The sequence below is a fragment of the Protopterus annectens genome, chromosome 11.part0 (assembly GCF_019279795.1).
Source record: "Protopterus annectens isolate FY-2018-M chromosome 11.part0, PAN1.0, whole genome shotgun sequence".
NCBI lineage: Eukaryota > Metazoa > Chordata > Ceratodontiformes > Protopteridae > Protopterus > Protopterus annectens.
Window position 1 is genome coordinate 697,973,704 of NC_056745.1, and position 26,685 is coordinate 698,000,388.

At 40.0% G+C, this 26,685-nt stretch overlaps 1 protein-coding gene across 1 annotated transcript in view; it reads left to right on the forward strand.

The window, feature by feature from the left end:
- LOC122814984 (F-actin-monooxygenase MICAL3-like) overlaps positions 1-26,685 on the forward strand; it is a 489,064-nt gene that overhangs the window by 165,955 nt on the left and 296,424 nt on the right. Inside the window, exon 3 of the mRNA XM_044087239.1 lies at positions 3,860-4,209. Coding sequence (XP_043943174.1) covers positions 3,946-4,209 — 264 coding nt within the window. The 5' untranslated portion in view covers positions 3,860-3,945. The remainder of the gene's footprint in view (positions 1-3,859; positions 4,210-26,685) is intronic.

The following is a 26,685-nucleotide window of genomic DNA, read 5'->3' on the forward strand; positions in this document are numbered from 1 at the left end:
CTAACATACAAAGCTATGTCAAGCCCAGAGCTGTTGGACATGCTCCACTCAAAGAAATCCCAATCCCTCCGAGCTACATGCTCTAGGGACCTAAACCTTGTCACCACAATAAACAGAACATGTCAGAGGGATAGATTCCTGTCCCAGAGACTTCCCATACTCTGGAGTAAACTACCTATCTATATCAAACAACGCTCCTCATTAGCACACTTCAAGAAAAATCTTGATGATTGGATGGGAAATAGGAAATTCACCCCGGGGATCACATCTGTGGCTCTGCTTGACAGTGGCACAGGAAAATAATTTTCTTGGGTGGCAAAAGCCAGGGTACCTTTTTGGCTGGGCTTGTATAGGCCCCAGGGCCGATAGCCTAGTACCTACCTATGAACCTATTATACATAGAACTTTCATTTCTAAGTTATGCCATGGGCTACTCAGCCACTGTGTTTACCGAATAATATCCATTATATGCACACACAGTATATACCAGTCCCTCTACATCTACAGCTTTGGAGTCACACTGTGAAGAAATCAGACTTGTGTTCGAACCTTTCATTAGGAAATAACAGTTTTGGGAATCAAATGGTGCTGTATCCTTGTGTTAGCTGTAGCAGTCTTTACAGCCAAAAATGTGCCCTTTTTGGGCATGTATACATAAGTGTATGTACTTGTGTTTAGCTGCTACAATATTGATCAATATTTTTGTTTAATTCTGTTCTCTTAAAATTCAGACAATAATTCATAGAAATTTCTTCATATCCTGTCCCAGAGTGTAGAGTCCACTCTGTACCTCATGTGGGTGGTCAACTGCCAGATTGCTTTTTTAAACTAATTCTCAACCAGAATTTACAAAACAAATAAATATGTAGTTTATGTATGTTTTATAGGTATAGGTATAGACTTATTTTGCATAACACAGAGCTGCCCACATGGCTCTTAAGTATTTGGTGTGCTGTGTGTGCTTTGTGTGTAATTTGTTGCATTTGGTAAAGCTTGCTGAGCGGTTGGGACCCCCCATGAAATATATATTTACGTAAGATACAAGGCTTTAATTTATTTATTTATTTACATTTGTTTATCGGAAAATTCTGACTGGACGCAGGTCCTTTTTCAGCGCATGCCCGGGGAGAAAAGCTCCACATCATGTGCATGATAAATAGAGATAGAAAGTTGCAGCAATAGTAAACAACATTACAGGTTGTTGGCTGTAATACAATAACAAGATATTGATTATCAACAGTATATACAGAAAATGTTGCAAGTTAATATAGTTTCTTGTCGTTTATAATATTAGTAACAAAGTTGTCAGACAAGATGTTAAAGTATGTAAAGACAACTAGCTATTTCTGACTGTGGTTAGTAGTGGCGGTAGTATAGTTGGGTTAAGAGTCTAGATGGGTGGGGTAAGGGAGGGGGTGCTAGTCTGGATTAGAACAAGGACAAATCCAGTGCAAATTTAAGTGGAATTTGAGCGCAGTCTTGAAAAGGTTGCTGGAAGGTAGAGTAGTTATAGAGGGTGGAAGATTGTTCCAAAGTTTAGATATGGTACATGAAAATATGGCTTCGTCTGCTGAATTTTTGGGTTTGATAACAGTGAGTTGATTTTTGTTGCTTGATCTTAGGGGCCTAGTGGAGTGATAGGGTTGGAGAAGGATTTGAAGGGAAGGGATGTTAAGGGGGTGGTTAATACGTTTATGAGCAAGGGTGAGCTGATTAAAATGAAGGAGTTGTGGGAGTTCTAGACAGTTTAGTTCTTTAAGAGAGATACAATGATGGCTGTGGTAAGAGGTTCCAGTGGCAAATTTAGCAATTTTGTTGTAACAAGCATCCAGCTTGTGTAGGTCTGTCTGTTTAAGGTTGGTAAGTATGGGGGCTGCATAGAGTAGGGTGGAGATTAGCTGGGAATTGGCTATGGAGATTCTAGCCGCCTTGGTTAGGAATTGGTGGCTTCGATATAATGCACCAAGTTTCTTGTGAACTTTTTTTTATTGTGAGAGATATGTGGGTGTCAAATCTATATTTGTTGTATATTTCTACACCAAGTAATTTTGTGTGTTCTGATGGAGAGATGATGGTATTGTCTTTGGCAAGAATGTTGAAGTGAGGGGTGTTTTGGGTGGCTTTAGAAGGCTGGAACAGGAGAAGTTTTGTCTTACTTGAGTTGAGTAGGAGCTGAGCATTGGATAGCCAGCTTTCTACAGAAGAGAATGATTCCTGTGTGATTTGTTGTAGTTCTGGGAGAGTTGGGGCAGAGCAGATAAGAGTAGAGTCATCTGCATACTGTGTAAGAGATGCTTGTGTGGTGGTAGTATGTAGGTTGGTAGTGAAAAGTGAGAATAGCAGAGAGCCAAGGATAGACCCTTGGGGAACTCAGAGAGTAACTGGGAGGTGAGGTGATAGGTTATCGTCCCAGATTACTGATTGCTGGCATCCGTGTAGATAGCTGTGGAACCAGTTGCAGGCTGATTGTGAGAAGGAGAGGTTGGGGAAGAGTAGAGAGTAGTAGCTCATGAGATACCATGTCAAATGCCTTTGAGAGATCTAGAACTACGGCAGTAGAGAAGAGGCCATTGTTTTTGTGATGAAGTATAGTGTTGGTGAAGGAGAGCAGAGTGGAGGTAATGCTGTGATATGGCCTGAAACCATGTTTGGTTTTGGAGAGGAGATTATTAGCTAGGAGGTAGTTGGAGACCTGGGTGTTGATACATTTTTCAAGTATCTTGGAGAGAGGGGAGTGGATAGCAGTGGGGCGGTAATTGGAGAGGTCGGTGGAGGGGGTGCCTTGGCCCCACAGTTTATAAACAACTGTGGGGCCGTGTACCAGAAAGTAGCATAACACCAGGCTTTTGTAAGGAAAAAATGCCAGTAGCAGTGAAAGGGAGATAAATAACAGCACCACATACACAACTGAAAGTCTATAGTTTTTTCAAATGATCTGTTCCATGATTTCATGGTGGGGGCTCCTGATTTCTAGCCTATGCGTTTCCATTCCTCTACACAGTACTGTTCTCTGAACCTTATTGAACTGGCCATGAGATCCATATAGAAGTTGCTAACCTGAGTTCAGCTTGGGCACCTGTAGGGCTTGGGAGGGGGAGGATGGCAGTGGGCGTCCATTACCAGGTCTGCCATTTGAGGGGGGTGTAGGTGGCTCTGGCTCATCACATGTGTGATAACTAGTGAGAGCATTAGGTGTTCCACCCAGTGGAGCTCAAGCCTCGAGAGCCTATACTGTTGAGTGGAGATGCAAAGTAAGCTGAGGAGGAGTTAAGCATGAGGAGACAAACTTGTTTTCAGAGGATAGCACATAGCAGAGGAAGTGTATTCTGCCAGGGGAGAGGGTAGCCTACCCTGCAGGACCTGCAAATGGGATGTCTCCTTACTATCTGATTCTCACTGTGGAGTGGATGAACTGATTGGAATTCATGGGAAGGAATGAATGAATGAACTGTAGGGCTCTTACCTAGTTCAAGGATTTTTGCCTCCTATTTCTGCAAAAAGCATGGGTGGATATGCTGCTAGTAGGTGAGGCAGCAGGCTCTATCGTGTACTGGGCATATTACAAAAAAAAAACTGGCAACATATAGTCATATATGTAATGGAATGCAGTAAATAATAAACAAACAACAAAGTAAAATTAAATCTTACTGACGTGATGGTCCACTAATCCTTGTGTAGAAGATGTTATCGGATCTGCTGACTGAGATCTTTATGAATATTTAATTGATAACACAAATGATCATGGAATATTATATGCTTTCTTGTCTAATCCTTATCTAAAGCCACTTTTTAGCTTTGTGTATTTAATTCTGCTTTTGAGAAGGTTGTTTGAACTGCTTTCTTTTTTCTTTTCTTTTAGCTTTATGATGATCAAAGATGGAAGTTAAAACTGGTAGTTGACCAGACCAGGAATAAAGCTGTCAAACTTTGTGGGTGGCCTTTGCCATGGAGAAGAATGGAAATGAGAAGGTTAACAAAGCCCATCTTTTGTTTGAGAAGTTTGTCCAAGCCACGACATGCAGAGGGACTCTTAAAGCCTTCCAGGAATTATGTGATCACCTTGAGCTGAAACCTAGTGATTATCGTGCATTTTATCATAAACTTAAATCTAAACTCAATTATTGGAAAGCTAAGGCCCTTTGGTCAAAGCTAGACAAGCATGCTAGTCACAAGGATTACAAGAAGGGAAAAGCATGCATCAATACAAAGGTACTTTTTTCTTTGTAAAAGTTTTCTGTGAACTGTCCCGTTGTTGAAAAAAATGTAATGGACAGAGCTGAGCTTTCAGTTGAGCCCTGTACCTCTGCACTATGTCTTTTGTCACAATCATGCCTCATTCCTATTCATACTGTGGAATGCTGCACTTTGCTTTGAGATTGGTAGAGAAGAAGGTAGTTGCACATTACATATCTCAGGGTGAAGGAGCACAAACCAGCACCATTTTCCAGTGTTTGTGTGCAGTGGTGGATGGACATGTATGTTATCACATTCCTCATCAATTATTATACATGTTGGACTTGCTCCTAGAGTGGTGATGTTTAGCTTCCCTCAATGGATTAAGTTATACCTGTCCTGTGTTGATTCAGCGAAGAGGATAGGTTGTATAAGCTGTAAGACACATCACAACCCCCCCACCCCCAAAAAACAAAAACAAAAACAAGGTAAATAGTTACCTAGGTATAGCCAAAGAATCATATCTGTACAGGCAGAAATTCCGTAATAAATAAATCAAATCTAGGTCAGAAATGTAGTTTTAAGTCCTGGTATAAGCTACTCTTTTAAGTTGAACTACTTGTAATATTGCTTGCAGTGTACTGAGCTGCTATTAGAAGTATCTCAAAGTCATATCACCTACAACATCCATCCCAGTTACTACAGTCCTTAATTTTGTAATTTCATGATTTTTAAAGAATGTGGAGCCCTGCTCAACAACCCTGCATGCTTTTGTTTTTAATATGGCTTTAATTGGCTATTTAGATCGGTCAGGATATATCAAGCCTTAAAATGGCTTCTTGATTGTAAAATATCCTTTGTTTAGACTGAATAACTACTTTTCTTTTAAAAAGGCCCTGTCAGATACAAACCTTGTCTGGACTTTGAAGTGATGCATTATATACAGACAGGAGCGGCTTTAGGTCAACTGGTGCCCTAGGCAAAAGGGCTCCACGGCACCCCCCCACACCACCTTCTACCTACACCAAATAAATACTGGAAAAGCGCCCCTGCTAGAGCGGCGCCCTAGGCAGCCACCTAGTTGGTCTATGCCTAAGGCCGGCTATGTATACAAATTGCTCTTCTCTGTTGTTTCTTCACTTTCCAAGATGTGTGACAAAATTGTGTGTGTGTGTGTGTGTGTGTGTGTGTGTGTGTGTGTGTGTGTGTGTGTGTGTGTGTGTGTGTGTGTGTGTGTGTGTGTGTGTTGGGGGGTATAGGTGTACTGAGGAGGTTTCATCCACTGTATTGAATGTAACAAAACCATGTATGCCAATGACTGAATTTTCAGAAGGTAAGAACTTAGCTCTCTAGAGCCTTTTACATAGTTTAAAGCAGCTCAGATATGTTTATTTACTCATATTGGAAAATATTGTCATTATCAGGCATAGTACTTTCTCCCTACCCTTTTACAATTTTGACTTTGTACCTAAGCAAACAGGGCATTTTGTCATCTCAGATATTTCTGTTTCTTAAGTTTTTTGTATTGGGACTTAGCCTTGGAAACCATGCTGGGTTATTTCAAAATTCAGCTTCTGCTAAATTAATATACAGTTTGAAAATATATTGTGGAGTGCAACTACTGGATTATGCATTGTATTACAGTTATCACCGAGACTGATTTCCTCCACTTTGGTTTAAATAGCAACTGTTTTATTACTGCAATGCTTAGGTTTCTTCAAAGTCATTGCCACGTGTAAACCTCTACAGCTCGATACTTTCTGCAGAAATAGAAACTGTTCATTCTTGACTGTTTACGATAAAGGCTTGTGTGTCATACTGTCATTATTCTGTGTTTGGACCTTAATCTTATGAGCTCCACCTGCTCAAATTTGTTGGTTGGTTTTGGAATTTACACTTGGATAAAATAACAATAATTGCGTATTTTTACATGTAAAGTATAATGTGATGTGTCAGAATCAGAGGAGGGTCTGTTATGCTTCCATACCTCAGGCAAATAATATCTGATATAAGGTCAGATAAGCAGGTGGGAATAGGACTGACAATGTAGCTCCTAAATGCTGTTAACAGCAGCAGTACAGTAAGATGTGAATATTGTTTCTTTGCATCTGACATCAGTCCAGAATTTCTCAGCCTGAGCTTTCATCTGTTTCTGTTAGTCTTCCACTGATTTCAATTACCTGCTTCTTAATTTCTAATCCATTATGGGTTTACTTCAACCTGAGCCATTTCTGCCATACATAATGGCTGATTACATCATTGTCTCTCCTTTGGCATCTGTTAAGACACTGCTCAGTCTGCAAACATTCTTATAAAGACCTTATTAAACTGGCAAAAAAAGATTCACCATTGTCTCCAGGGTTCTCAAACCCATAACCAATAAATTATTTACTCCAGATCCACATTTCTGTCTGACCTTCTAACATTTTCAGCATTAGCTCCTGATGCTTTCCCCTTTATTGTAAACCTCTTCTTGATTGTGACATACTATGTTGAAAGTTCAGCAAATGATATGAGAGAAGATAGATGTTTAAGCTTTGCTTTAACTTATAGTTTAGATTCCAAAACAATAAAAGAAGGTATTCGTCACAATTAGAGGATTTTTGCAAGCAGAAGAAAAATGTTTTTTTTTCTTTTTTTGGAAACTGTGCTGTGTTTATTAGAAAGCAGAATTTTAAATTGAAGTTTTTGAAAAGCTCAGGCACTAATGTTAGGCCAGCTGAGGGTATTAATGCACAGTCTAAGGGCACACGTAACTGTAACAAATGGAAAGCCACCCTCTTTCTTTTGTGAAACCACTTACACCAGTTATGGAGCCCACGGGTATTTTAATAGCTACTTCACCAATGTTGTGTGTGTATAGCCTGTTGGACCTCTTCTCAAGCATTTTAAAAGAACAGTGATATCCCTGAATAAAAGGATTTATAAACACAACTATAAAATTCCTAAGAAAGATAAAACAAATGCTTTGTTAAACTATACTGTTATGTGTAGTAATTTGAAAATATTTTTGTTTTGTGTACTTGATCGTTGCATTTTGGATAATCTTGACAGGGATTTAACAAATCTGTTGCATTATAAAGAAAATATTTGGTAAGTTTTGTTGAATTCTAGCTTTTCAGTTGGCCTGAGCATTTAAACTTTAAAGCAGTTTAAAAATGCCCCTTGAAATATTGATTTTTCTAATAACAAATTTTTTTCTTGGGGGTAAAATTGTTGTTTAAATATGTATTGCTTATTTGTTTTAATTGTCCAATGAAGCTTCTATAGTGTTTCAGAGAAGAAAGTGCTTACCTTGTGTACTTAAGAAAAACTTGTCCTATCTTTACTGTTGTATGGGTATATTAAAGTTGTATTTTCATACCTGCCGAATGACCAACATTTTTTTAATTAAAAGTTAAATTAATAAAATCAGCTTTGCTTTACTATTGCTATTCATAACACCCATCCTTTCCATAAGCAAGTGGACTGTGGTGGAAATTTTTATTTATTTATTTTTTCTTTTGCATTTATTAACCAGGACAGTCCAGCCTGGCGTGAGAAATATTTTTCAGTGGGAGCCAGGGAGAAAAGTTCCACGTGACCAAAAGTAATACACAGTAACAGTATACAGGATACATGTACAAACATAAAATGTATGTCTTCATATAATTACATAATATAACATGTGTTTACATTGGATTGCTGCTCAAGATACAGAAATCATTTTTTCAATGAAATACTACATTAAGTGTTCAGCAGTTAATCAGAAAATAGTTGTAGAGAGTCATTTCAATTATATACAGCACATTATAGGTTATCATGCTTTGTATGATGGAATCCTAGTAAAAAGTTAGGTAACTGCTGTAATAAGTTCATTGTTATAGTATGTGCATGCACATATGTACTAGGTAGGATTGTACATTCTGAGGTGTCAGAGTCGTTATTGTAATCTAGGCTCAAGTCCTATATTATGTTATCTGACATCTTGTGTACAGATAAAGAGTAAGGGCCTCCTTGAAATTGCTTACATGTATAGATCTGCAATCGTGGGACTCCGCACATATCTGCTGACCTCACAAGACCCAAAGGTAGTGAAAGTTTTGAAACGTGAGGAAAATAAATCTAAGATGACTTCTCTGTTTAATCTAGCAGAAGCATATCGGAATCAAGCAGGAATGGAAATCAAACCAGAAGTATATAAACATCAGGCAGCAACTGAATGTGCCAAAAAACAAAAGAAAGAATATAAGTTGAAGGACCAGATGAGAAGGCAAGAAATGTGGAAAATATATAAATATAGTTCCAAGTATAGAAAACTTCTGGAAGAACCTCACGTTGATCAGGAATGAATGCATGAATAGTTAAGTGGAGACAAATTCAAACCAAATGATGAAAGGTTAATATTTATGGCCCAAGATAGTGGGCTGTGTACACGCTCGTTTACAAACGCCATTGAACATGTGAGAGAAACAGACAAATGTCTGTTTTGTAAAACCGGATTGGAAACAGTCGCACACCTTCTTGCTGGTTGTGACATACTAATGGCAGAAGGACTGTATACTGAAAAGCATAATAATGTGGCAAGACTGTTGCACTGGGGATTGTGCAAACATTATGGTATTGAAGTGGCTGAAAAACACTGGAAACATGAGCCACAAAGCATCATAGTAAATGATAAAGTCTGCATCACATGGGATTATCCATTACCAACAGTTCAAAAGATTGATGCTAGAAAACCAGATATAGTGGTCCAAGAAAAGAAGACAAAAGTAGCATTGATCATTGAAATTGCCACACCCAGTGTCTACAGTGTCCTGAGTATAGTGACACAAAGTCATAAAATGTCAGGATTTGCAAGCAGAAACTAGTGCAATGTGGAAGAAAGATACCCAGATTGTTCCAATAGTAGTAGGAGTAACGGGTCTTATAAAAAAGAGTCTACAGTCATACTTGGGTACGTTACCAGTACATGTAACTGTATGAATTGCAGAAGGAGTCATTACTGGGCACATTGCGGGTGCTATGAAGAGCACTTTTGACTGTCATCAAAGAGTGAAACAATACTAATTTCATAACTTTAGTCGTACTTTGACTTAGGAATGGGGTCCATTCCTGTCATGGTATTAGAAACCCAAAAGATCAGGAGAATTTAAAAAATGAGAGACCATATATGAGGTATCTAGGATGCCTACACATATCTTGCAATAAGTTGTAACTTGAGTCATTTGGTATAAATAGTAAATACAAGTAGCATCATTTCTTCAGCAGATGCTTTTACTGCAGTTGCAGACGTGTAATCCTTTCTGTGTTATTTTACTGATAAGGGCTTTAGGCGTTTGTGTTGTTTATGACCAAAAACTGTTACTGTGTTTTCAACTGATAAGGACTGGTATACTAGAAGGAAAAAAGCAGAATTTAGAACAAGGGTCAGCCACCTTTCCCATGTTACAAAGTCAAATCCAGTAAACAGTGAAATAGCCAGTACAATTGTCCAATTCAGTAAAACTTGTCAAATCCAGTAAAATTTGTCAAATCCTGTAAAGTAAGTCAAATCCAATACTCCAGTAAAAGTTAAGGGTGGGGTAGGCCCCGAGGGAATAACTCTAAGAAAGTATATAAAAACTATATACGGAACCGAGAAACCCTTGATACACTACTCACACACACACACACACACACACACACAGTCAACTTTAAGAGAATGTTTTATCCAAAAATATAAGAAAAATATAAGAAATAATTAATCTTAGCTTGAGGTGGTCCGAGCTCATCAAAAATGATGCGAACGTTGCAGCGGCAAACTAGATCTGAGGTAAAGGCAGAGGGGGATTGTGGGAGTTAGGTTGGTCTCGAGCTTCTTCTCGATGCAGAGCTTTGTCAAGCGGCCGACACGGAGCCGAGGATCGGCTCCGAACCCAGGTGTAAGAACAAACGGCGAGATTGAACACTCTCACATCGTTTATTTTGAAAAGATGGATACAAACTGATTATTTTCAAATAAAGTATGCTTAAAATATATTCTGTGTTTTACGTCCAAATCCAATTTATGTAACCACAGACTAGTACTTAACATAACAGTAATTAACAATTTTATTTAACTGTTAAATTTTGTATGCTATAAGTAGCAGCAGCGTTGTTTTCTTATAAACATATCTAGCTGTGCTCCATTACATTTTCTTTGAAAATACATGGTCTGCAGGTTACAAAACATAAATACTACCTTAAATAGGGACAGCACTCTTCATTCACCACTACGCAGTCATCATGTTTGTTTTTTGTGTTAATATAAAAGTCAGGTGTTAAATGTGTTCCAGAAAATCCATGAAGTACTCTTTATAGATGTTTCTGTGTAGATACAAATATGCATTTTTTTAGAAAACATCCCCAGCAAAAGTACACAGTTAATAGTCAGGTATTTTTACTGCCATGCACATCTTGTAAAAAAAGCTAGCCCCCTCTCAGAACATGTTATTTTGTTCAACCATTAGTTCCTAAGCTAGGAATGATTTCAGCTTTGCATTCATTTCCTAATTTGTTCAATTATCCATATTTGGGTAGTTTTGATTATCTACAGACATCCAAAGGTTTGTAACCAACTAAAAATGTATTTTGTTAGAATTTAAGTGTTGTATTATCTCTAGGGTTCTATTTAGCTTACACAAATTCACTAGTTCGAAACACACTTTTCCTAAAAACTGTGAAAGTTTGAAGAACCCTTCCTGTGGGGGTTACAGAATCCAAATTTCTTTTTCCTGTGCCACAGATTTCCTTGACAGCTGAGCTAATTCCTCCGGTGTTTCCTGGGTCTGCAGTGGAGCCTCCTACCTGTGATTTGTGCCTGGAACAACTTCCAATGAGACCCTCCCAGGAGAAAATCCTTGTAAGATGCCCAAACCATTTCTGTCAGGGCTTCTCAGTCAGATTCTTCTGAGTCGCTGAGCTTGTCATGCTATCTTGTAGAGTAAGCTCAGAGCAAAACCTAATTTCTGCCACTTATCCCTGTGATCTTGTTCTGTCCCTTACTAATCATTACTTATCAGGATGAAGGCATAGACTTTGTAAGTTTTGTCTGGAAACTCAGCTGAAATCAGCTTAGTGTTCACAAGTCTGTGAGTGCTAGCGAAGTCCACTAGACTCATAAGTTTAATCATCTATCCCTTAACACCACAGTCCCTCTTGTCATTGTTTTCTTAACCTTTTCCTTTAAGGGCAGCTGTCTCTTCACACACACACACACAAACACACACACACACACACACACACACACACACACACACACACACACACACACACGAAGACTGCTTTGGGACAATACCAGAGTGCTGTCGTTGCAGATTTGGAGGTGCTGAGTCTAAGTCTAAATATCTGAGGAAGTTTACAATATCCCTTTTTCAAATGCACTATTTTACAGGAGTATCTTTTGCCATTTAATACTTTTTGTAATTTCGTGTCACCCCATTTCTGATGCACACTTACATGTAGTTGCCATTCATGCTGCATTTTATTTTGGTGTAAGTTAACATCTTTGCATACTTCCAAATGACTGACTGTTCATATTCATCTAAGCTCAATTTTAAATCAGCAGTGAATTCTACTTTGGGGGAAGGGATTGGTGGTCTGTTGGCTCTTTCATGATGACATCCAAGCAAAGGTTTTCAGATGATGAAATTATAGCCATAACCAGGAACACACGCTTTGTTTACTGAGCTGGTGATATAGTCCTAGTTAACATGTGTGTGAGCACTGACATGCAGGAAGATGGTATAGTAGGACCCCATAGTGATGTGGGCACTCATGTCAAACACTTAGGGGTGGGATTGAGGTCTTAATTGGAACTGCCGTCATTGCTCCTCTTGTTAAATACAAGTCAGGGTGCAGACATGTTTGTGACTCGCTTTATAATGGCTCTTCCAGTCACTACACACCTCCATGCTGGGGACTGGTAGGAGGATGGCTGTTATTTGGTACAGGTGCTAAGTCACTACACACCTCCATGCTGGGGACTGGTAGGAGGATGGCTGTTATTTGGTACAGGTGCTAATAATGTAGGAAAAAAGTACCCATGGAGCATTTCATGTGATGAAAATGTGAGGGAAGTTATCTTTCCAGACACAGACTGTTTCAAAACAATGGTGCATTCCTTTTATAAACCATTTCTAACTAAAAACAACCATTTTAAAAATATATATCTGACAAAAAAGCACTAAATCATTTATTTTGTGTTTTATAACAGTTTTAAGCTTTTTTATTTTGTTTAATTTCCTGATACTTTGTTGGGCAAAATAAAGTCAGAGCATCAGAGTCTCTTCATACAATCAGAAGTAAAATTATAGTGCCCCATCCCTATGAGAGTATATTTGGTCAAATGTCCAATAAATAGACAGACAAAGTATATGAAAAAGTAACAATGAACACAGCCCATGCAATAAATGCATTTTAACAATAAGTACTTATCTGCTGGCTGTCTTCCAAGGGAATGTCCACATAGTGACTTGCTGGCGAGTGCAGTAAGGAATGAATATAGAATTGCTCTGTATCTTCCAGTTGTCTTCAGATTCTTTCATCACTGAGGTATGCTGAGGATACTTGTGACAATGAGGTGATAACCTGAAAGTAATATGTTGAAGTGATTTTAAAGTAAGCGGACAAGTCAATTTTTCCTTGAAAGGAGAAAGTAATTGCTTTGTGCATTTAGAATATCAAAGTTTAGAACTATGTTTTACCTTCTAGTTTTTGAGAGGTGATAAAAAGGAGTGTGCCAGATATCACTGAGAAGCTCTAGTGATTGAAATCTAATGTGCAGTTACTATTGTGCTATTCTTAGATTTTACCATGGAGATTGAGATTGTGATAACTCAGAGATTTTTCTTTTCCCCGAGATGCAGCAGTTTTTGAGCTGTAACTAACAAGGTATAGGTGGCACAGCCTTCCGCATTGGAGGGTACCTGGGTGTTTGTCCCCCACAGAGGTGCTTTTTTTACTAGTTTTAGAACTTATAAAAGTTCTTTCCTTTCAGCAAATGTGTTTTGTGATCACATTAATGAAAGCTGATTGCACAACAGTTGCACTTGAGTAAAAAAGCCACAGGAAGAGCACACATGATTTATGACTGTTTATAGTTCCATTTCAGCATAGTTTAGTAAGCTGGAACACCCAGTGAAATATTTTAAAGCCCTTAGCTCAGTGGACTGCATGTGAGGTAGCAGTGAAGATGTGCAGTCTTGGCTGTTAAGCCTTGGTATTTAAATGGTTTAGTCATTGGTCCTGCACCTGTCTGTTCGGGAGGAAGCTAGAGACCTGTCTTTCATAGTCTGTCAATTAATGCCACTAGAATACCATCTAAGGCTACTAGAGTATTCTCCTTCTACAGATGACCTTTTTAACTAAACTCATGCTGAATTTGTAAGTTAGCAGGCATAATTTTACTATACCAGCTGACCTGAAGGGGATAAAATAACTTAAGAAACTCAGGTTGCAGATCATTTCAACTGTATTTGCAAAGGCTGTTTTCTGTTAATAGTGTTTGTGGGGTGGGGTCACTCATCTTAATGCCTCTACACTTTTGAAATAGCAAGGCTTGCAGAGATTAATGGAAAATAACTTCAGAAGATATGATTGACTAGGAGTGTACATCCTAAGGCAGTCACTTTATTATAATATGCATATTAGCTAACCTGTTCTGATGTTTCTCTTTCCAAAATGAATTACAGGGATGTCTAGCTATTGTAAAGTTATATTAATCCGCTTGGTATTAGTTATATAGATTCTTGCCAATCTGGTAATGGGTATACAAACATATTAAAGTGTTTAATTTGTTTTGGATGTTCTGTCTGCAGAGAATGTAATGAGGTTACTTGAAGGCATCATAAAAGAGTCCTTTAAAATTAATACTTTGCCTGTAGTGGTTTAATCATGCCACTTCAAGTCATCATGTAAAACTTACTGCCACAGAAATTCCAGCCATTAACACAGGGGCCATCTACTTCTTCTTTCAGCTGTCTCATGCCAAAGAAATCTCATTAATGGGCTGATATTAAGTATTTTCTATATCAAATGTACTAAACTGAAAATGGTGAGGCTTAAAGGTTTATGGAACTGAGGCACTTGTTCTGTTTAAACTCTTTTACGCAGGCAGTGCTACTTGAGTACCCTGCCACTGCCACCTTATGCCTAAAGTTGCAAGCTGTATGGTGTGTAATACTGCATGTTGTACCTAAAACCCACTGGTGGCACACCACACACACAGTGGTGCTGTTTCAATATATATATGTGTGTGTGTGTGTGTGTGTGTATATATCTATATATATATATATATATATGTGTGTGTGTGTGTGTGTGTGTGTACGTTTACATATATATACATATGTATATGTGTGTGTGTGTGTGTGTGTGTGTGTGTGTGTGTGTGTGTGTATGTATATAGGTTTACTTTTGAAATATCGAAAGTAACAAAAAAAAAAAAAAAAACATACCTTAATACTGAACTATATAGACAAAATTACACATAAATGAATGGTCCCAATGTCGAAAAGCAGCTGTTAATGTCAACAATGTCGAATACGACATTTTACGACAATTAACAACAATGCCACCCTTGCCATAACTCCCTAACCCCTACACCTAACATCCCGTTTATGCAGGGGGCTGCACTCCCCACACCCCCCCAACTATATATTCCAACTCCGAGATCACGCTACAGTGAGGAAAGGGATGTCTTTCCATGACCGCACTGTACCACGATCCCTGTACATCCCTTGGAATGTTCATATTTGCGAATGCTCAGTACATTTGCAAATACAACGTTCGATATTGTAGCCTGCACACATATGAAGTATTCGAACATATGTCGTTCGAATACTTCATAGGCGTACAATGGTACGTTGAATTTTTAATAGTAACCCTATGTATGTATATATATATATATATATATATATATATATATATATATATATATATATATATATATATATATATATATAGGGCGGCACAGTGGCACAGCAGATAGAGTTGTCACCTGACAGCAAAAGGTTCCCCAGTTTGATTCTTGGCTGCGTACCTTCCGTGTGCAGTCTGCATGATGTTCATCGTGTTTCACTGTTGCAGTCATTACTCTTGGGTTATCCTGCTGGCAGGCTACCCTCAGTCGGCCAGAATTCCAAAGTCTAGGTCCGGCATTGGTTGCTGTTGATTCTTCCCTGACGTCAGTGCGCCAGGGGTATAAAAGATGCAGCCGACGCCATTTTCTTCAGTCTTTCTTGCCACGCGGTGCCCAAAGCAAAAGCAGTTCGCAAGTGCCGGTCGGCCGACTCCTGAGATTTTCAAATCCGAATTTCAGAACCGAAGTCTTCATTAAAGCTAAGTATCCCGTTGGGGAAACTTTTTTCTTGCTCCAGACCGATGTCAGAAAAAGTTAATAATTGTATTTCTTGTGGGAAGCAAATACCTCATAAGGATTTTCACTCTTACTGTATTCCTTGCCTAGGCCCTGATCACAACGTTGCTAGCTGTCGGTTTTGTGCTAGATTTAACCAACGCACTATTAAGTGTCAGTTCAATTTTGCATTTCATTACTTTGACCAAAGATTTAATTATATAATGCCGTCGGAACAGCCGACAACTGGAGTTTATAAAAAACGCAAGGACAAGGAAAAGGATAGGCATCCGACGTCCAAAACCGACAACGAGGCCTCTGCTAGGCCATTCGCCGGTTCTCAGTGAGGCGCTTTCACAGCCCCTGGTGCCCGATACCTCAGAGGCACAGGCCGCTTCCAACTCCCATGTGGAGCCGACTGGGCCTCTGGATACTCAAGGTATTGGACACTCCGAAATCATTCCCTCAGATGGGTCCAGAGCTGCTGAGCAGGCATCGGCTTCTGAGGGTGTCTTCAGACCTACACAACTATATATTAAGCCATCTTCAGCTTCAAAGACAAAGACTAAAGCAGCTCTAAAGACAAAGAAACAAATACAGCATTCTCCTACTCAGACTTCCATGCCTAAAAAACAGATGCTCAAAATGGCCGAAGACCTAATTACTTTGATCAGGGGCTCCCATCTCCCTCCTGATAAGAGGCCTAGGCAAGAGACAGAGTATGATTCTTCTGATCAGGTTTATATTTCCTCTGATTCCTCTTCTGAACAGGATTATTCCATGCTTCCCTATGAGGATTCTGATGCTGAAGAATCCATTCCTTCAGCCTCTCCTCCTGAGGATTATTCTTTTGGGGAAACCCTGCATACCATAAGGGAGCATTTCCACTGGAAGAGCCAAGATTATTCTGAATCTAAGAAAAGGCTCAGAGAATTCTTGCTACTTCCTCAGTACAGACCCTTTGCTATTCCACCTGTTCTAGACATTGTAGATGATGTATTTTCAGAGTCCAGCCTGTCCCCTGACTCTTTACCCCCTGCACCTGCTAAGCCAGACAGGTACTACAGGGTCCCGGATTCTCATAAATTCCTATATAAAAACCCCGCTGCTGACCCAGAAGCTGTATCTCAGGGTCCCAAAGGGGTTAAAGCTTCCACTGCAAAAAACCCTGTCCCCTCTGATAGGGATTCCAGGGCTCTAGACAGATGGGGGAAAAAAGTCTACACTTCTGCTACCTTGGCTGTAAGGCCTAAACAATGGGGTGCTCCTACCTCCAAAAGCGGAGAAGACAAATCACAACCTTACAGGAAACAGTCCCAATGACTTTCCTCTGCCAGTCCAGGCACTTTTCTTTTGGCAGCCCCCTTAGGACTAGCACTTTTTTCATCAAATTGGCAAATGGTTACCCAAGACAAATGGGCCCTTAACATAGTGTCCCAAGGCTACAGGTTCCATTTTCACACTCTACCAAGGTCAAAAGGTATGCCAGACCTGCCACACAATCAATGGGCAGAGGCATAAAAACAAATCACAGCCCTCATGGACATGAGGGCCATTCAGAAAGTACCACAACAAGAGCAGGGGCAAGGATTTTACTCCAGACTTTTCCTAGTACCCAGAAAGGACAAAACAGGGAGACCAATACTGGACCTGTCTATACTAAATACGTTTCTGGAAGTTCCAAAATTCAAGATGTTGACTCTACAGCAGCTACTGCCCATGCTGGGCAAGAAGGCTTGGCTCGTAACTTTGGACCTAAAAGAGGCATACCTGCATGTCCCAATCAGACAATCTTGCAGAAGATACCTCAGAGTCATAGCTGGCTCAATGCATTGCCAATTCTCTGCACTGCCCTTTGGCTTATCTACTGCGCCCAGGGTCTTCACAAAATGCCTGGCACCAGTAATTGCGTTGTGCAGACAAAGAGGAATTCAAATATATCCCTACTTGGACGACTGCCTTATTCAAGCAGAGACCAAAGATATTCTACTGCAGCATCTGGCGTTTGTAAAAAGATTACTAATATGCCTAGGATACACACTAAACGGAAAGAAATCAAAACTAGCACCCTCTCAAGAGATAATATTCCTGGCTGCAAGCTTAAATACAACTGCCCAGATGGCTTATCTCATGCCAGACAAACAAAGGCAACTGACTTCTTACTTCGAAAACATGGCAACAAAGACCCAGTTATCTGCAAGAAAAATTCTGCAGGCTCTGGGCTACATGGCATCCTGCATTCTACTAATTCAATATGCAAGACTGCATATGAGGAAACTACAGTGGTATTTAAAAAGTGTTTGGACTCAACATTGCCACAGCCTGGAAACATTAATTACTCTCATTCCCTGCCTGCAACAGGAGTTTCGATGGTGGGCACAGGACTGTCACCACAACAAGGGACACCCACTCACTTTACCCACAGCCAGGCAGACACTAATAACAGATGCATCAGATTATGCCTGGGGGGCGCACATGGCAGGAAAATGTAATCAGGGCACATGGCCCACAAGCCAAATGCATCTTCATATCAATCAAAAAGAGATGCTAGCTGTACAAAATGCCCTGACAGCCTTCAAGGACCTACTTCATCCAGGACAACTGCTGATAAAGACGGACAATACTACAGTCATGTGGTACATAAACAAGCAAGAGGGCACACATTCCTACCCCCTGTGCAGACAAGCCATGACTTTGTGGAACACAGCATTGACTTATCAAGTACACCTGCAAGCACAATTCCTGCCAGGAAAGACAAATACGTTGGCAGACGAACTAAGCAGAAACCTCATGGATCCTCACGAGTGGAAACTAGCTCCACAAATCTTCAGCATGATAACAGGGAAATGGGGATGCCCAGACATAGATCTATTCGCCTCCCCTCACAACTGCCAGCTACAGAGATTCTGCACTCGGACTTATCACAAACAAGCATGGAAAGTGGACGCCCTTTCATTCAGCTGGAAAGCCCTTACAGTATATGCCTTCCCTCCTCTGCCTCTCCTCCCCAAGGTACTCCTAAAGGTCAGACAAGAGAAGCCAAAAATGATACTGATTGCCCCAGACTGGCCACGCCAGCACTGGTACCAAATCCTAAAGAGCTTGTCTCAAGGCCCAGCCTGGACATTACCTCTAATTCCGCATTTGCTGACCCAACAGAACAATCAGATCCTACACAGCCAACTCACAACCCTAAATCTGGCTGCATGGCGGATAATGTAACCATTCAGAACACACCTCTCTCTAAAGCAGTTATGGATGTTATTTTGGGGGCTAGGAGGCCCAGCACCAGAAAATCTTATGCAGAAAAATGGAAGAGATTCTGTGCTTGGAACCATTCTGTGCTTGGAACCAGACGCAGGGAATTGACACGCTTGTACCAAATATTCCTCAGATTTTGCAATACCTAACTGAGATGCTGGACAAAGGCCTATCCTTCTCATCAATTAAGATCCATGCCACAGTATCTTAGAGAGGCCAAAAACATAAGACCCCCAAGGAGAGCTCCAATACCTGCATGGGACCTCAATTTTGTCTTGGAAAAACTCACACTGCCTCCTTTTGAGCGAGCCAATACAGTGGAGATAAAATACTTATCATGGAAAACAGCTCTTCTCCTAGCAATAACTTCAGCAAGAAGAGTCTCAGAGTTGCAGGCACTAATGGCTGTGGAACATTTTATTATTTTCCATCAGGACAGGGTTTCTCTAAGGACAAACCCGACATTTATGCCTAAAGTAGTGTCCAGTGTGGCTCTTAACCAAACCATACATTTGCCTACCTTTTATCCAAACCCACAGAATAAGGGGGAGAGACTTCTGCATTCTTTGGACATACACAGACAGCTACACTTTTACTTGGACAAAACTAAAGCTTTTAGAAAAACTGAGCAACTCTTAGTGGCATATGCTGCAGGTTTGCAAGGAAAAGCTATCTCTAAGCAGACTATTTCAAAATGGATAGACCACTGCATTCATTTCTGCTGTTCACAACATGGCAAATCAGTGCCCAAGGGCATTGGGCCACATTCTACCAGAGCAGCAGCCACTTCAGCAGCCTTCCTCAGAGGAGTACCAACCAAGGACATTTTGGAGGCTGCAGCCTGGACTTCAGTGCACACTTTTACAAAGCACTACCATTTACCTCTTTACTCTAACTCCAGAGCAGGCTTCGCCACCGCAGTTCTGCAGGGCCACATAGCCACTCCAAATTCTGTTTAGGCCCAGCCACCCAACCTCAGCTTTGGGATTCAACCCAAGTGTAATGACTGCAACAGTGAAACACGATGAACATAGTACAGTTGTGTACCTACCATAAATGTAGATGTTCGAGTGTATTCACTGTTGCAGTCCAGGTTACCCTCCCTCCATCCCCTTTTTTTCATTGCTGGGACTTACCTGTACCTCTCTATTCTATACAACCTATGTGGTGTATTTGCTTGTAGATGAAGGTTATGTGCATGCTTTTTTATGATCATAATATTTTTAGCCTACCCTTTTGGGGGCACCTGACATCTGGGGCAAGAAAAACTGAAGAAAATGGTGTCGGCTGCATCTTTTATACCCCTGGCGCATTGTTGTCAGGGAAGAGGCGACAGCAACCGATGCCGGACCAGGACTTTGGAATTCAGGCCAACTGCGGGTAGCCTGCCAGCAGGATAACCCAAGTGTAATGACTGCAACAGTGAATACACTCGAACATCTACATTTATGGTAGGTACACAAATGTACGTTGTCTACTCTTGTATGTGATCTTGTGACTGTCTCTCTTTCTGAACCATGTGTTGACTACTGTCTAGCCATTTGCCAGACAGAAATCTAGAATGGCTTCTCCTTCTTTATTCCTGTTGCCCCACCCATGTGGGCCCAGGCAGTCCTCATATCCTGTTCTGTCTGTCCTGATATGTGCATTCAAGTCACCCATTATCAACACCAATTCATGTTGTCCTGCTTTATCTAGTAGGTCCTGCAACTGCTGTCTGAATGCACTCTTTCCTCACTATCACAACCCTGTTGTGGGGCATAGGCTGAGATTATGAATATTGCCCTATCATTACACTGGAGTCTCATTGCCATGAGTCTGTCACTAATTCTAATGATATCCCTCACTGTTTTATGAAGCCTCTCTTTCACCACAATTCTCACACCATTTCTAAGCTGTCCCCATTCTGGGTAGTAGACTGTGGATCCCAAGTGGCTTTGCTGCACTGCCCTTCCATCTTGTCTCTTGGATACGTAGAATGTCCAGCCTCCTCCATATGATCATGTCATCCACTTATTTACAAGCTGCATCCTGTCAGTGAACCTACATTAAGTGTAGGCTAGCAATTCTTAGTTCATGTTTGGCAGGTTGATTGGTTTTATGCCCAGGTTTTGCTCAACAGAGCCATCCCAGGTAACCCAGGCTGGGCAACTAGACACCAGCCAGCCCGTAGCTTATTGACCTAGAGCTGCTGGGCTTTATGGCGGGCACACATTGGCCAATAGTGGCACATACAACTCTCCCATCATTAGCATGGGTCCCTGGCATTGGTTGGAGTAAGTGGGGTCCTCAGCCCACTTACCACTGGTAACTACCCATGCCCATTTTGGTGACATTAGTTAACATGATCAAATCACCTAGAGACTTTTTACACCGTCGAGTGGCTAGCCCTGCCACAGAGCGCAGTCTGTGATCCATGTTCTCCTATCTTGAGGGTACTGTGCACCACAGTAGATGTCCAAAGTGGTTGGTCTATACAACTCTTCCCCTATAGGGCACCATGTAGAGTCTGTGCTGCTGCCTACAGCTCCATTCATTGGTGAATTTTGAGATGGAAAAACACAGCATGTTTTTCAGAGGTGGGGGGAATTCCACAGAGACACAGGGAGAGCATGCAAACTCCAAACAGGCATTGGTCGGAGGTCAGGATTGAACCTTGTGCTTGGGAGGCAAAGACCGTAACCGTTATGCCAACTGGTCTCCTTGCAGTGAAGTACTGCAAGGAAGCCAATTAAGATTCAAGCGTATGCATAATGCCTTTTTTAATGTTTTGTACTCAGAAGGACTAAAAATGCATTTTGAATCAAAAACAGTTGTTCCATAAATTCTTAGCACAAGTCATGAGAAACTGTTGCAGAAATAACACCACATTGTTGGGAGGCTCAAGATTCATCATTAATCTGGAACCTTCTTGGGAGAGAGGGCACTTTTGAAAACTTTCCTCTATGTGAGAGTCAGGTGAAATTTAGGTAGAAGAAACCCCTCTCTCAGACCAGAGCCAGAGCAATGAACAGTCCAAGCTTCAGGGGAGCAGTAGCCCAGTGGAATAATGTGGCAAGCTCAGCAAACCCAAATCAAGAAGAAAAATTAACACTGTTTTCATCTTATTTAAAATGTATAAAGTACTGTATTTTGTCTGAAGTGCCATGCAGCCTATAAAATGGAAGTAGATTACCTTTAGTTAGAGTAGAAGGAGTGTGTTTGCTAACCAAGTAAATGTCTAACAGTATGGGTGTTTCTTATGTAAATTATTAGTGAAGGAGATGGACTGAAAGGAACTAGATGCACTTAGATTGGCTAGAACTGGAAACTAGCTATCTTTGGACTGGCTGGAAGTGAGGAGTTGCTGAGATGTCATGGACCCTCCATGGATGCATTAGCAGTTTAAGTCAGTATGGATGGAGATTTGTGTCAAAGAACTATTCTGGGCTCAGTTATGTCTGCAACTAAGCATTTAAAGGAACTTTGAAAAATGTCTGTTGCTGTGTTTAGAAATGCAAGATGAAGGGCTAAAAGCAAGATTTATTGTCAACTGAAAATATAGACTGCATGTTTAATGTATTATAATGGTTATTTATAAATTAAACATGTCTCCTTTTAATTTGCAAATAGAAGGGTAAAAGATAAATTCATGCTGAAACATAAGACAGACATTTTTCAGAGATATAAAAATTCAGTAACCTCAACTATTTAAATGTTTTTGTGATTTGTGACACAGGTGTACACTCCACCACTAATCAAATGTTATAAATAAGATGCTGTTCCTTATCTTAATGAGGATGAGAGGCTGTGAGTGTATGTGCCTTTTAAAAGTTTATGTTTCTACTTTGGAAGAAGCAGTAGTCATTACGTTTATAATGCATACAGTTAAAGTGTTTGGAAAGTTTTGTGTTATGATTTATTATGGAAACTTTGGGACGAAAAATGATTTTAAAAGATGTTTGCCAGTAAAGCTATGGAAATAGTAAGGCTATGCTGCCACTTGCTAGTAGTTAAAGGGTGGCAGTGGGATAATAGGCAGATATAGCCTGGACTGTAAAAAATGGGGTGTGAAGATTTATGAATACTAAGCTGGAATGTGAATGACTTAACTGACCCTATCAAACACACAACAATTGTGAATTTTTGTAAAAATAACATGATGTAGAACATAATAAAGTAGTCAAACAGGAGTTCTGGGATGGATAATACCCTAATTACAGTGGAGATTGAAGTTGAAGGGCAAAGGGTGGGAGGATGGCATAATAGTTAAAGTGTTTATCTTGCAGACACAAGGTGCAGGGTTTGAGTCTCACATGGGGTAATTGGCTAGGCTTAAAATGGCCCACAAGGGCAGTTAGCCTAGTACAAACCTATGAACTTTGTTAACTGGAGCTGATAGTTCATAGTTTCACAGGGGATTACTAGGCTAATGGCTCAGGACCCTTTACAAGCCTAGCCAATATAACCTGATTGTACCCAGTATATGGCCCCTAGGGGCAGCTGGATGGCATGGGTTTATGCCTATGCCATGAGTATTTTACAGATTGCCCCTCTCCATAAGGAACATAGGTGCCACCCCAGGTGTGAATTTGTGATTCTCCATCCTTCGATTCAGATTGGTCATAAAGAAGGCCAGGGAAGGACTCTGTTTAATGTGAATAGGAAGCATGTTCCAATGAACGGGGCAATCTCTGAGACACAGATCTGTCTCCAGCATGTTCTCTTTCATTCACTATGTTTAGATCCCTAGAATGGATGACCCTCGTATTGTTTGTCTTGCAGATGTGCAGCAGCTCCATCAAAGCTGTATTTGTGAGTGCCTTGTAAGTCAGACATAGGTCACCCCTTAATATTCAAAAAGAGACAGAGTAAGGGGAAAAGGCTTTCAGTCTATCTTCATAGCATATGTTGTTAACACCCTGTATTTTCTTACTGAGGAATCTTTGAGGTTGCTCCAGTTGTTGTAAGTGCCTAGTCAAGTACCGTCCAAATGGCGCATTGTACTCAATTACTGGTCTAATGAGGGCTGTGTACAGTGGGACTATAATCTCCCTGGATCTGGATGTCATACCTTTACTTGTAAGTTGTGTCACATTGAATTACTTCCTCACCACTGTTAACATGTGACAGTCAGGGTTTGGGCTACTATCTACGTAGATAGTTTACCTGGTAGATGAATTAACAGATAAGAAGACAGATTTATTTTTCTGAGCAGATACTGGCAAGACAAGAGAATTACAGTAGCACCACCCTAGAAAGTGGTGTAAGGAAGTTGATGAGTGAATTGATTGTTTTTCACCAGGGCATTCTTTGTGAAGAAAGTGAGAGGAACTCAAGAGCGAATATGTTAATGCAGGACCAAAACAATATGGAATAAGTTGACCATGGAAATTTCTTAGAATATCCACATATATTTTTGGGTTATTAGATGTAGTTGAATTGATTAGTACCCCACCTAAGTTTATTTTTACTTGTCAAAGTACCTGACTTAATTGGGGATAGAGAGAATATGTGTAAAACAGGAGCACCATCTATGGTTAACAACTTTGAACCAGTAATGTTACACTGGCTCCAACAATGCTGCCTTAGTACCCCTTTTGCTTGGGAAAGTCATCAAGAAAGGAAACTTGGGAGACTTTTGTTGGACTACTATCCACTCAGTGGTGTAAAGATTGGCTCTAGGTGATTTGGTCACATTGACTAATGTTGATGTGACACCCTGACTCCATGTAAAAATCAGAAAAATGGGAGTGATGACTACCTGAAGCTAACAACTTGTAAGTCACAGAGAAAAGATGAATTATTGAAATTATTAATGTACCATTACCTAGGATAAACTTATTTTATGGTGAAGGGCTCAGATGTCCTGAAAATAAGTTTTAAACAAGTGATAGTAATCAAAATGGGGGTGGGGGGTGGGAATCAAATAAAAGGATATTTTTATACATTATGCAAAAATTAAACAAATTTAGAAGATGCAGCGATTGTTTTTGCTGTTGAATAATCTTGCTAAGCATATTAGGTCACAAGTTTAAGGAAAATGTTGATATCTGCATAGGCTGGCTTAAGTTTTGATGTGAAATTGCCCAGTATTTATGCATTAAGTTGTACTGGATAATAATTATACAGACTTAAGTTATGTCTGTCAGACATCTGCAAACATTTAGTCTCTTCCCCCCCAACCACCCACACAAAGTAAATTCTTAACGTTTTGCTGATGTATAGTAGCTAACAGGCTCAAAATAAAAAAAGAAGTACATTGTTGGTAATGAAATGAGTGGGATTTTTTGTATGCTGATTAACATTTATTGAATGCATCTTTCTCTCTCTCTTTTTTCTGGACTAAATTTTTAAAAGATGTAGTTGTGGTCAAGGTCCTTACTTTACAGTTGCTGGTCATTTCATTTTAGAGTTATAAATTAAGTGTCCAGGAGTTAAATGTCTGGCTGTCAGTACTGTTACATAATTATAAGCTCCACTGTAGCTTTTGCAAGTGAGCATAACAGCATAATGTGGCACTGAACTGCATAGTGACACTGCTTTATGAGTTAGTTAGGAGTTACATCCAGAGTTCAGGAGTGTTCCCTCATCAGAGGACTGTTTCACATGTTAACGTCTGGTGATCTTGTGTGGCAGAACACGTTACAAGCAGGATGCACATGCACCAAGAATTAGATCAGTGCATAATGTGACCCTGGCATAGTTTTCTCCAGTTTGGTTTTCTGTGTAGATGTACAGATACCACCTAATGCAGATTAGATGTAGTCAAATACTGAAACTCCTGTCCATACAGTTCCTGAAAACTGGCAGACCTTTTATTTTTTTAAATTATCTGTTTGGAAAATCATGCTAATGAAATCACAAAACAGCATACTGCAGACTATGTAAACTGCTGATTAACCGTCTTCTTGTTGGCATAATTCATATTGAATTAATAGTCTGATTGCAGATTGAATTGATTATCAGTAACAAATGTTTTGCTAATTGAATTTCAGAATTCTGTTACAAGACTTTTCAAAAAAATGTGCATGGTGTGCACATACTGTAGGATTCTCTACTGCCAACATATAAATCTTCAGTAATACCTTGATACTAGACTGGTCAGATGGAACATTTGGTTTTGTTTTGTATTCTTATGTGTATAGTTACAGGTGTTTGCTCTGTATTCTAGTTTTCTGCTTCCCAGGAGAAATAAATACAGAGAAAATTCTCATTAAGGCAGCAATAAAGAATGCCAACATTAACATCATTGTGACACACCTTCGTAGCAGACACTTTATCATAGTACACCAAATTGCAGTAATAGTCATGGGTACAGGGATTATGAAGTTCATGGTGGAACTGTAGAGGTTACAGCAGTCATGACCTGAGGTCACCTGAGGTGAAATGTTAAGACCCATGCCTTCTTTCTGGGTTAAGGGTTTGTACATTTCACTCAGTAAGTCTGCCATATTGTCGTGTGGAACAACCCTAGTTTTGAAAGATTATGTTGACACTCCATACTTTTTAATTATGTCCCCAGCTTCCCTTCACCTTACCATAATAGTCAGTAAAGTTATAGTTTTCATAGTTTTCATTCTCAGCTAAATTTGAAGTGACCAGTGGGGCTAGAAAGATTTGTTTCATTTAATCTACTTGCCTCAAAACTGTGAGTAACTGGAAGTCATAGGAATCAAACCCCTCTGAAGTGCAAGGTACACCTTTTTTTCCAGCTTAGCTGCTACTTTACCCAGTGTATTATACTGAAATCACTTTGTTATATAGTTACAGGTAAATGATGTACTCAGCAACATAGCTATCAACCTCTTAGCACAAGAAATGTGGACAAAGCCTAAAACAATGGGGGAACAAAGGCCCAAAATAGGGACAGATTTTAAATATTGCCCTTATAAAATTAGAAAGTTGCCCAAATAATG